General features: G+C 43.2%; 1 protein-coding gene across 1 annotated transcript; it reads right to left on the bottom strand.

Annotated features, from left to right (window-relative positions):
* Positions 1–3,859: 3,859 nt before the first annotated feature.
* On the bottom strand, positions 3,860–8,510 carry gata1a (GATA binding protein 1a). Its single transcript, XM_070851129.1, has 6 exons — positions 8,322–8,510; positions 6,405–6,619; positions 5,807–6,307; positions 4,872–5,017; positions 4,627–4,752; positions 3,860–4,529 (listed from the first exon to the last, which is right to left on the bottom strand). The coding sequence occupies exons 2-6, from the start codon at positions 6,616–6,618 to the stop codon at positions 4,242–4,244; spliced, it is 1,275 nt and encodes a 424-aa protein (XP_070707230.1). The 5' UTR covers position 6,619; positions 8,322–8,510; the 3' UTR covers positions 3,860–4,241.
* Positions 8,511–12,827: the final 4,317 nt, after the last annotated feature.

Below are 12,827 nucleotides of genomic sequence, written 5' to 3'. Positions count from 1 at the left end.
CATATATCCACCGTGTTCAGGACAATATGAGCTGCACGTCTGTTATCTCTGAGCTGCAGAGTTCAGGCTTTTACATCCTGTGGAAGTTGGAGGTTGGAGTGGCGGAGGGGGGGGGAGTGGAGCTGCAGTGCTGTGGTTTTACCTTCTGGGGGTGCTCCTGCTCCACAGGTTTATAAAGGCCTGCTGTGGGTACCTGCTTTTACTTACAGTTTCTTTCTGACAGTGTCGTGTTGATGTGTGTTCTGTTTTCTGGTATAAAACACCACATGAATTCGTCCAATGATGATTCTAATTCATCTTCTAGAGTCTCCAAGACTCACAGATAAAACTAGAACGGCGATTCCTGCTGCAAATAACCACTATGATCCTGTAACCACTGCACATTTAACGAGATGTTTATTGAACTTTTTTGCTTTTTTTTAAATTATTTTTTTTATCACAAACTTTGGTGTTGCAGCCGTTCGTCCAACAAATTAAACCAAACGTGGACTCAAAGGGGCCGCAGGTGCAGTATAAGAAACAACATAACAGTTAAAACTAAATAGCAAAAAACTAAATATGTTTTTTTTTAAAAAAGAAAGTAAATAATTAAAGGAAACAAATAATTAGCAAATGAAAATCTAAGCTAAATAAATGATTTAAACTAAATACGAACAACAGATAAAAAGCTCGTACGCTTGGTGTGTTTGTGATTGTAGACTCACTGTGCACTGTAACTGTTTAGTCATCTCCTGTTGTGTGTGACTTTGGTGGATCATAACATGTCGGGTCGTGAATTCATCACAGAACAAAAAGGCCAGAAACAAGCCTCAGTGTGTCTGTTCAGGCCAAACTTTGGCTTTTGTTGTGGCCCAAAAAATCATCCACAGAAAAGTTTGGTCTCGTTTTGAGCTGTAACACCTGTAGATTAACCCCACAAACACACCCGATGTGTTAAGATCCACTAAAGGTTTATGATACAACACGAATAAATCTATCTTCACTAACAGTAGCTACAGTTTCTGCAGCCTCCGTCTAGAACTACAAACACACCTGCAGTGTTAGATAAACATCTTGTAAAGCTTACAGTGGTTGTGAATCGTTCCGACTGTCAGAGGGTTTTCACATACAGACATAAATAAATGGAGTCCAGTTAGCACACACACACACACACACACGATCACACACACACACACACATGATCAAACACATGATCCCCTCCAGGCCTAACAACTCATCATCAAATCACTTGCTTCCCTGTTGTAAGACTTTGTGCGACGACTGAGGCCGTTGTGCAGCTCTGCAGGATAAAACAGGCTGAGTGGGAAAAGAGAGGGAAGGCCACTAACGGATGGTCTTGTGAGTCAACCGGCCTGTGGTTGCTAATCTGTCGCCGGCATTTGTTGCCATTTCCCCAGAGCAGAGCTGACGGCTGCAGCAGATAAACAGCAGATAGAGACAGTTAAGGAAAGGAGTATAAATTATGGATGTGCTTGCCAAATCATCTTTTTTTTTTCTTCTTCTTCTTTCTTTTTCTTCACATGTAATTATTTTCCTCATCGTTGTTTTACTACTTCTGATCGTGCTCGATCGTTTAAGCTTGATTTAGAGTATACTTAAATGTGTAAATGATACTTCCTCAGATAGAAAACCCCTTGTTTTCCCATCACCGGGGGGGAATCAGGGGAGCAAAGCACAACAATGCACTGAAAAGGAAACGGCAACTCTTTTAATGGTTTTGATCTACTTGGGTGACTAAAATGCTTATAATCAAAACTTCTGCCTCAGAGCTGGTTTATCACCAAAACAGGAGTGGGTGGTGCGCCCAGATGTGCTCCCCAAGCTGCAACCAAATGTACAAATGAAAGTATTATTTCTCTCTGCAAGTCTGCAGTGAAGCATATACAAATCTGCTATGAAAACACACACAGCGATGTGTGTAACCATTTATAGATTTGTCTCCAGTCAAGCGTGTTCCCCCAGATTATGAAACCTGGCGGGATTCATTTGACCCAAACCTGAGTCTACTTGTTTCTGGAACTGTCACTGAGCTCTTTTTGACCAAATAAATACCTGCCGCAGTCCTTTATTCGCCCTCAGCGGACAGTAATGGTGTATCTGCCACCCTCTCTGCTGTTATGACTGTATGCCTGAAGTGTGGACGGAGCCCCCCCCCACCCCGCTGACTAACTGACAGGGAGGTGTGAGAGTGGCGGTGCCAGCAGCAGGTGGATGGATGGAGTCTGTGGTCTCAGTGATAACCTATCAGTCATCGCCCAGTCCCAAGTGAGCAACCCCAGCCCTAAAACACAGCTCACACATGCACCCCGCTGGCATTTTAAATGAAATATTTACATATAGCAATAATCTTTATCTTCATAGCACCTTTCAAAGTTCTTTTACAATAAAAGCAAACACAATTTAAACCATAAAATGCACAATGGAGGTAAAAGACTAACTTAAAAGCATTAAGATAGTAACTTTAGTTCTCAGCTTGGACTCTGAGGAGACAAAAAGAAAGAGAGGACTTAAAACTATGCAAAGGCTCTGAAATATAAACTAGAGTCAGGCCACGGAGAGCCGTAAAGGTAATCAATAAGATCCTAAAATCAGTCCTTGAACACTCAATATAAAGAAGCTACTACAATTTATACATTTAGGGATTCTCAGTTGTCTTTTGCAGCCCAGTTCAGTCAAAGAATCTTCCCTAACACGTCTGATCTGATCGGTTATGGTGATCAATATCAAACGGTCGGTGGATTACCTGGATCTACACAGAGATCTACGCAGAGACCGAGCGATGAAGTGAAAGACGCTTCTGCTCCTCCACATTTTAACAGGAGAAAGTGTTCTGCTGTTTTACTCCACAATATTTAACTTTCAGGTTTCTTTTCACAGAAGGAAACATTTTAAACACAACATGTGATAAAAATGTTCAAGCTAACAAACTGAACATTAAAATGCTTTCTACACTTTCAGGCATCTGGAACAATCAACCTTTAATATATATATATATATATATAAATACACTGTTGCCCATAAAGGTGGATTAAAAGTTTTTTTTTTTACCTCTTCTCATGAAATGATTGTGACAATGTGATTTATTCTTGATAAATAAAGTGTAGATCTTCTCTTCTTTGCAGACTGTGTACTCAGGCTTTAACTAAATTGGGGGTATTGAACAATTATTCCAACTTTATGTGCAACAGTGTACAATATAACTCCGACTAATGAATGCTTTTACGTGTCATACTTGGTTTGAGATTCTAAATTAAAGGATTATTACTTGTAATGGAGTATTTTAACTTTGGTTAGTAGAGGATGTGAATACTTCTTCTACCTCTGCTCATCATCTGTGGACATCTCCTGATCTTTCTCACTTTTCTTGTCTTCAGAAACAAATAAAACAAAAACAAAACTGTGAAATTAGGTCATGCTTCATATCATAACTTATCATCACTAAGCGAGTTCTCTGTGGCGTCTGACCTTTGCATTTCAAGCATGAGAGTGGAAATGTTATGCATGACAAAAAATAAATAAAAATCCCCCAAACAGTGATGAGTAATAAATACAAACACGACCTGTGTGTGTGTGTCTGTGTGTGTCTGAACCCTAAAAAAGGCCTAAAAATAAAACCCATGCAGGCGTAAGTGCTGCACTTTAGATGAATGTTTGTCACTTCTGCAGAATGGACAATTTGCATACACGCACAATTACACTGTCAAAGTGGAGCGCTGCCTGCACAAAGACACTATTATACCTGAGCAGGGCGGCACAATGACAGCACTCACTCAGGAGGCCTCGCTGTGGTCAGTCCACCGAGAATTCAAATGAGTTAAAAAAAAAAAAAAAACAGAAGCCTTTCGTGACTCCAACGGGATATAAGTAACACATTTTATTATTTTCTCTGTAGAGTTTCAGTGTGATCATAACACAAAACAGACCCGTGCAGGACAAAAAACCAAAGTGTAACTTCACATTCGGAATAATAGAAAGTCAAATCAGGCTCGTGTCCGTATTTACAGCTGAAATAATTCCTCTATCTGATGTCAAACAAGCAGTCGATCGAGATACTATCTACAGAATTAGTGCTTCCCCTTAAAAAATACAGTGAAAATAAACAGAAAACCTCATCCAGCGTAGAAACACACACTGTATGTACAGATTCACACAGATAAGTGGCAAGCGAGCGAGCGAGCGAGCGCACGTGCTGATTCCTGAATCCACACAGGTGTCAGGTGTCAGGTGTGTGTTTCGTCACGTCACACCAGCGTGGGCACCATGCCGGTGTTGAGGTGGTGTGTGTAGGGTAAGGAGGTGGAGGGATGCAGGGCCGACGGGGTGGGGATGAGGTGTGGCGTGTGGCTGTAGGTGAGGAGGGTCCCGGGGCTGAGGGAGAAGGGCCCGCCGCTGCCGTCCAGGCACGGCAGCTGAGCCCCCTCGGAGTACGGCTCGAACATGGCCGCCTTCTTGCTCTTCTTGTTCTTGTTGGACACTTTTCTGTTGCGCGTTTGAATGCCGTCCTTCTTCATGGTGAGGGGCCGGTTCACCTGGGACAACAAAGACAGACAGCGTCGTGTGTTTAGGGGGTTTGTTTGGGTAAGATGTTGTGCAAAAGTTAGCTGATTTGAAAGATGACTGGCTCACATTGTGCAGTTTGAAGTAGAGTCCACATGCGTTGCACACAGGCTCTCCGCTGGCGTTGCGTCTCCACAGGGTCGTCGTGCTGGTGTGACAGTTGGCACATAGTGTACCTGCACGCTTGCTGACAATCTGAAGCACAGGAAAAGGAATCAGGGGGCTCTTTAAACTGCTTTGGCCATGATTTTATTTATTAATGAAGGGCTAAATATTACATAAAGCAGATCTATAGGTGTCTCAGTGGGTCGTACCAGTCTCTTCTTGGGTCGGATTAGAGGTCTGTTTTGGCCGTTCATCTTGTGGTACAGTCCACAGGCGTTGCACAGGTAGTGGCCTGTACCATCCCGACGCCACAGGGGGGTGGCCGTGGCCCCGCAGTTCACACACTCTCTGGCCTCTGGTCAAAATCACAGGTATGCAGGTGTTACTGTACGTGTGGCTGTTTGTCATTATCAGAAAATACATTTAAGAGACAAATTTCCACTGAAATGAGTAAAAAAAAATATTAATGACTCACATTTAGACCATTTATTTGCTCTCCCGGAGCTTTCAGTCTCATCACATGACCTTCCTCAGCAGATGAGTTAGCTGTCATTGTCATGGCATGTAAAATATTTCCACTTCTCTGAGAACACTATGGTGGAGGCTAGCTGACGTTAGCTTCTCAGTGGGGACGGCGAAATGTGACATTCAGAAATCAATATGATGAACAAAGGCCACTTTATCGCTTTGCTGCTCGTAGTGTGAAGACAGCATGAGGACTTCTCGTCTATGTTCGCTTAAAAATTGTCTTGTTTAGATGGTAACCGTAGGTTTGTGACTTTGACAGAGTTTTGTTGTTTCTTCATTGATTTGTCATTGTGTAGGCAACTACTAACTCTAACATAGCCTGACTTTAACCTAACCAGAACCCTTAACCCTTGGCTACCATCTGGACGAATCCCCAAAAATGAAAAGTTCGTTCTTGACCTGGTCGATTTTTTGGGGGAATTTTGACTTTCCTGTGACAGCTTGGCACCTCCATCTGCTGAGGAAGGTTGTGTGATACGACTGAAAGCTCCAGAACAGCCACTAAATGGATCTTGTGGTGAGCTTGTTTTGTGCTGCTCTCAAAGTTATTCGCTGATCTTTCATATTATTAAAGTTAAAGTAAAGTAAGTTAAGTATTGAGTCAGCGTGTTCTCACCTGGAGTGGATATCCGCATCTTATTGTGGAGTTTAGGTGAGAATGAGGGGTTGATCCACGCCCCGGGGCCGGAGGAGTACAGGGCTGCAGAGTTGTAGTCTTGTGGGCCTGTCATGTACGAGCTGTAGGGGTTCAGCATGTGTGGGTGCGAGTGGGACGACTGAGTGTACATGCTCCCGGCAGCGGGAGTCAGATTCAGAAAGCTGCCGCCGCCCCCGGAGCCCCCCAGCGGGCTCAGGCGCTCGGCCTTCAGGGCCTCCTGAAGCCGGGGGCTCTCCCTGCCCTCTCTGCTCGGAGACGAGTACCCGTCTCTGGAGGTGGAGGTGAAGGAGGAGGTGTAGAGGGAGGTCGGGGTGTGTGAGTGCAGCGGGGTCTTGCCGAGGGGGCTGCTGCTCCAGGTGGAGGCCTGGGGGTTGTAGGGCGAGCTCAGGGAGTGGCTGCCCGGCCCGTCGAGCAGCTGGAGGTTGCTGAGGAGGCTCGACGAGGTGAACACCTGACGAACTTTAGAGAGAGCGACAGAACAGGTGAAGTCAGATCAGGATTACTTTGGAGGGTGGACGAGAAGAGTTGAGGGGCGACAGTGGGTGGGAGCACTGACCCGAGCCGTGCCTGTAGGCGGTGGGCGCTCGGCCGTGGCTGGGGTTGGAGAAGAAGGAGGGCAGGCCGGCGTAGTCTGCGTCCTGGCTGGAGAAGAAGGCCTCTCCGTCGTCTCCTGGAGGCAGCAGGCCGGGCTCAGAGGGGAAAGCAGCCAGAGGATCTGAGCCGAGGAGAGCTGGAGACGCCCAGTGGGGCTGCTCTGACGAATCCTCCATGCTGACAGAAAAAAACTCAACTGAAAGCACTGTAGAGGTCACATGCATCCTCTCTGAATCACCCCTCACAAGACTGACAGCTGTGTTGTCGCCACAGTTATCGCTGTAACTTTGATTTAAGCAGGTACGTTATCACCACACTCTTCACTTCACAACAAGCACCGAGACTTGAGGTTATCAGGGACGAGATCGCTCGACAGCAGCTTCTTCAAACTTCCTTTTCTAGGAAAAGGAAGTTTGACAGTGGCTGAAAGTAAAAACTAAAAATAAAGGGGTCTATAAATGTAGTGATGCAGCGAGTGACCAAACGGTTAGCGAGTGGCCTGTCTGCCATAGGTGTGCCAGTTAGAAGAATACAAAACATATTCCCCCAGGGCCGCCCACGGCACGACCGTCCAACTGAGAAAAAACAACTTGCTGCTTCTGCTGGTTGGTCGTCTGACTGAGAAGTTAGCAGCAGCTTCTGTCACACTCAGAAGGTTATGTGAGATTTTCACACAGGTCTTCTATATTTGTTTGGGTAGGTTCTCGTTCAATGATTCAGGAAGGTTTTTTTTTTTTATTTATTTATTTCTATCCAACAATAACTCAAAGCTGTGATGCCCTTTTTTTTTTTTAGTCCTTGAGATGAAAAGTAAATTTTCTGCCTTTTAGAAAAATTGAAAAAATAAAATTTTCTGTTTTAAAAAAAGTGGAGAAACTGAAAAGGAAAGGGAAAAAGAGTTATAGAGTAATATTATGAGAGCTGTAAAAGCAGACGAGGCCGCTCTCGCTCCATATCTTTAGAGGAAGGAGAAGAGGAAAGAGAAGAGGCTGATTGTGTCTGATAAAGTCTGAGAAAATCTGATAGACAGCATTATTATAACGCTAAATATATCCAGCTCCACCGATGCAACGTGACCCTGATCTCATCTGATTAATAGAAATCTGTTGGACTAGAAATTTCAGAAATGCAGAGTGAGACGGCGCGAGGTGGACAGACGAGCCTACGACGTCCTGCCGAGAAATTAAAACAGCCCATAATAATCACTGTTAGATTTTCAGAAAATACGTTTCACACAAGAACCTGGTCGACGTTTAATCATCACGATTCCCAGGTCAGCATTCAGAACAGTTTCTCATATTAACACACGTATATATTAACTGGATATGAATTAATTTAACCTCAAGTCACCTAAAAGCTGCTGATTATTATTATCTTATTATATATTAGTATTATTAGTAATTCAATTCAATTCAATTCAATTTATTTGTATAGCCCAATATCACAACAGTGTCTCACAGTGCTTTAAAAAGTTCACTGAAATAAACAAGTGTAAGCGAACAAACAATCTAATAAAGAGTAGTAGTAGTAGTATTGATAATAATAATAATGATAATAAAAATAATAATAATAATAAAATAATAATAATACCACTTGCTTGGGCCTTAATAAATATTTAAAAAACAATAAAAATCCAAATAAAATTCTTAGTTTTAAGATAAACTGCATCAGGAGAAGGAAGCAAAGCCCTCGGCTCTCACATCTCTACAGGTCACAGTCAGCCGAGCAGAAGGCGGCCTGAGGTGACAACATCAAACCTCATCAGTTAAAGCTTCAAATGCATAAAAATGTCTCCAGGTACTCAGACGTTCTTCACCAAATCAGCCGGATTGGTGCGCGCTGAAGGACGACACCAGCAGGGAGCAGAGGGGGCACTTACCTGCCTGGACGTCACAGATGAGCGTTGGGACTCGGGGGGGCCCGGATGGTGGCTCGGGAGGCGACCTCGGTAAACACTGATGGCTACAAGAGCTACTTCTCCCACCACCAGTGAAGTTTAGGGCTAAAAGAGAAAGTCCGTGGGAGGGGTTGGGGACAACTCTTATTTTGAAAGACACACCTCTTTGGTCCAGAGAGAGAAAGAGAGAGAGAGAGAGAGAGAGAGAAGAAGAAGAAAAAAACTTGTATGAGTGCAGATGGAGCTTCTTTACAACTCTGAACGTAAAATCATTTCCAGCTGGTGTCATTTATCTCCTAGTTGTGTTTGTCTTTTGGTGTCTTAAGCAAAGTGGGGAAAGGTGAAGGTGTCAGCTTTAAATCTTGGTTCCTCTTCTCTGCCTCCATGGCTGTGCCTGCTGCCGGTGTAGTATTGATAACATGTTTGTATCTCTGATGATTCCCACATATATAAACCGTATCAGCACCAAAGCACGGCCGTAGCTGATAGAGAATGCACGTGGCTGTGTTTTGTTCCCGTGCCGCAGAGGCTAACTTACTGCCACCTGCCTCGGCTGTGTGGCCAACAGACAGCAGAGTAAGTTCATCGCAGAAACACGCAGAAATACGGCGTAAGAGGCATCATGGAGCTGTTTTCCAGGCCGGACAAGCTCGCAGGGGAGGACGGACACTTTTTGTCTGTTGATGAAATGTGCATACAGCCGCTGATAAGGCCGAGCTCGCATGGAAAAGAGTCGACAGGCATTTGAACAAAGCAAATATAAAATGCAAACACTCAATTTCTTTGTGGTCCGGCAAAGCTTAGAGTGGAACACAGTAATGCAAATCGGGAGAGGAGCTGCAATCATGGGGGGAGAGATATGGCCTGGACACGGCCTGGCTGCGCACAAGCCCAATACTGTCCCTGTCATTTGGTAGTCAAAGCAGCGCCGCAACTTTCCTCTCTCTTTGTTCATTTACAGTTTTCAGGGAAATCAGGGGAGGAAAAACAGTTGGGAAGAATTGAGGACTTTTTTTTTTCCCTTTATTTGCAACACAGGGCCGCTTTCTTCCACTTTACAGCCCACAACAGTTACATTAAAACAGATGCAAATCAAACAAAAATATAACCGGGTGGCCTGTTTCCTTAAATGTTTCCCTCTTTCTACAGTTGCTCGGCGTGAAACGGATACAAACTGCAGAATATAGTAAAGGTCAGAAGGTCAAAACAGCCGCAGACATTTTGATCATTTGTGAGGGAACAGAGCGGCGCAGGAACCCCAAGAGCCTGTACTGGGTCATCTGGAGATTTAGAAACAGGTCTAACGTGTTTAATGTTCATATTTTTTTATTTAGAAATCAGGTGTGGAAGTAATCTGCTATTGTGATTATCCCCTGACTACCTGTGCTGTGAAATTTAGGTTCCCTTGTGTCAGATATCTCGTCTATTTGATCTCATGACATAATCATTGCATTTTCTTTCCACATTTGCATATAAATACGACATTAAGCCATTTCAGAGAGTCAGATAGTATATTTAGAAGACTTTTGGCTGAAACTTAAAGGACTCGTAACCTCAGTGTTTCTAAAATTGTTCTTCATCACTTTCATTATTAATCATTTTCATTTATGCTGGTAGTTTCATTGAGATTGTGATCTCTCTTTTTTTCAAGAGAGGCCTGTGCACAATGAAAAACAACATACAGTTTAAACATTTTCACCATTACGGAAAAAAAACCACAACAAAGAAGTTAAATGTTAAAGTGAAATGTGTTTGTACGCTGCGTCGTACTTGAACCCACATTTTCAGTGTGAACTAAACATGCAGTTCATGTTAAAACGTCCTGTGAGTAACCAGGCAGATTTTGCAGTAGTCAGTTTTACCCCTCGTTGCTGCATGATTGTTGCTGGTAGTTCAGTTAATAACCACATTATTTTAGGTATTTTTGACTGAATAGGTGGCAGAAAATGACGGGACGGAGAGAGAGACACTATTTATCTGCTTTATGGGAGAAAGCTCTGCACTCAGAGTTTGCAGATAAACTGAAAAACTCCATCTTGGCCGTGTGTGTGTGTGTGTGTGTGTGTGTGACCTGTGCAGGGGTGTCGTATGCTTCTCGCCCAGTGCATGCTGGGTAGGCTCCAGCCTGCCACGACCCTAAACAGGATGAGGAAATACATGGAAAAAAACGATGTGCGTTTTCTTTTTTTTCCCCCTTTTTCTTTTTCTTCGCTTGCTTTTCTGCTCTTTGAGGGGACATTTGTCCCAAAGCTGCACGCTGGAAGCATCGGTGAGCGTGAATGGGGGGTTATATTAGGAGAGAAATGAGGCCTGTGCGGACAGCTGGGCAGGGATGTGGCTGCATGTGTGAGCGGGCTGCTCTGCTCTGATAAGGGGTTATCAAGATGAAAGGAGGAGGCCAAGAATTTACAGGCCCGCCGCTCGCTGTCATAGAGCAGCTCGGGCCTACAGGACGTTGCAGCACGCTTGTGGTCGTGCCATAGCAGCTCATAAGCCTGCAAACACACACGACACACACACAACACGCCTGCTCTGGTGACAGTATCTCGACAGAAGCAGTTGGGGCTGACGCTGGAGCGTCATGGCGGACAGTTGTGAGGTGGCGTGGGCCCGTTGAGGCCGGGTGACGGATGGTGATGGCGCTCTGTGTGTGTGTGTGTGTGTGTGTGTGTGTTTCACCAGTGGACTCTTTGGGGACAGCTTTCTAATTCCCAAGAAACAGAAGAGGCTTCCGTGTAGGCGGTGGCCTTATCTCTGCCACGCAGGGCCCAGGAGAGCGCTCTGCCACACACACACACACACACACACACACACACACACACACACACACACACACACACACACACACACACACACACACTGTCCTCTTCATCCTCCCTCAGTTTGACTCCTTTTTCCCACCACTTTCTCACATTTTGCGTCAACAGAAAGTATCCGTGTCATGACACACACCACTGATCTGTGTGTGTGTGTGTGTGTGTGTGTGTGTGTGTGTGTGTGCTCTGACTAATAAAGTCACATGGTGCGGCTCACTGATGATAACGTGGCTTTTTATTATTGTTGATTCAGTGTAATCTCCCTCAGTATTTACCTGGAGCTGCTGTTCAATCCTTTTTTGTTTTGTTTTGTTTTTATTTCTGGTCCTTTTTTATCAATCATTTATCATATTTTTCTCTTTATTTTACACCCACCTAGAGTGAATAAATAAATACTCAGTTACAAATAAAAGTCCTGCATTTAATTCTATTTATACATCTATAAATATATTTTCATTATAAGTGAAAGCACTGATCACTTGTCATACATTTCTCTTTAGTTGAGACGAAAAAAGCCATCATAAATTACATAACACACACAAATAATGAGGTGTAACATCCTATTATTTCCCTTTAAGTAGCTTTAACTGTGTTAAAATCATGTTATTCCACTTTATGCTCTTTAGCAGCTGCCTCATTCACACTGAGTGACACATTCAAAGCCAAGACTCTATTATCTTTATCCACGTCAGCATTATTACATCTATTGGACACATGCATCATTTTTCTGAGTGTGCAGCGATCGTTAAACCTGCAGGATGATTTTCACACATATTTTGCACTTTGCTGTGATGTTTCTGTGCTGCTACACCATAGATTTAAACCAACTTTATGAGGGCAAATTCTTTTAAACTCTCTCTCTCTTTAATTGTGTTTCTTTATCTTTAACACTTTACTGTTGAGACATTTTTGAGCAGCTTCACGTTAAACAGACTGAAAACAACTGCATCACTTGACATATTGTAGATAAAACACACCTGAAGGCTCCAACAGAGGAAACTCACCTGAGGCCTACACTGCCCTCTAGTGGCCGGTTAATACACTGCAAAATGCCACTTACAGTAGATTCTATCTATCTATCTATCTATCTATCTATCTATCTATCTATCTATCTATCTATCTATCTATCTATCTATCTATCTATCTTCTGCATTATATAATAATAGTTTCAGGCCTTTGGTTGTGACTCAGACAGTTCAGAGGTCAAACAATATGATGCCTTCAAGGGCTGTTTTAAAAATACTGTAATTACGGTCAGAGAGAACAGAAAGAAAAACAAAACTATTTAGATTATAGGAAGCTGTTTATATGCTGCAGTCTGAATGATTACACGTGGTCGGTATTTAATCGTCTCTACAGGTTCATTATTTCCACACTACTGGCTTAGAAACAGCCTTTGGACTTTCATATTAGGAATTAGATGTTGCATAGGTTTATAGCTGAACACTTAAATACAGTTAATTGTTAAATAAATTACAAATAATATAGAAAATAGGAAATACTCAGTTACAAGTAAAAGTCCTGCATTTGATTTTTTAGTCGAGTAAAAGTACAGAAGGACGTATATACTTAAAAAGTACTAAAAGTAAAAGTACTCATTATGCAGAATGGCCCATATATTATCTCACTGGATTATAGTTATTCATCATATACTTGATCCGCTGGGTAGCTT

This window comes from Pempheris klunzingeri, chromosome 2, assembly GCF_042242105.1.
Source record: "Pempheris klunzingeri isolate RE-2024b chromosome 2, fPemKlu1.hap1, whole genome shotgun sequence".
Taxonomy (NCBI): domain Eukaryota; kingdom Metazoa; phylum Chordata; class Actinopteri; order Acropomatiformes; family Pempheridae; genus Pempheris; species Pempheris klunzingeri.
This window is presented reverse-complemented; position numbering and strand designations above follow the sequence as displayed.

Excerpts from the sequence above, each read along its gene's own strand:
- gata1a (XM_070851129.1), bottom strand. The coding sequence starts at position 6,618 with ATGGAGGATTCGTCAGAGCAGCCCCACTGGGCGTCTCCAGCTCTCCTC. Across the intron at positions 6,308-6,404 it reads CGCCTACAGGCACGGCTCGG|TTCGTCAGGTGTTCACCTCG; the intron begins GTCAGTGCTCCC and ends CTCTCTCTAAAG. Across the intron at positions 4,530-4,626 it reads TCTACTTCAAACTGCACAAT|GTGAACCGGCCCCTCACCAT; the intron begins GTGAGCCAGTCA and ends TTGTTGTCCCAG.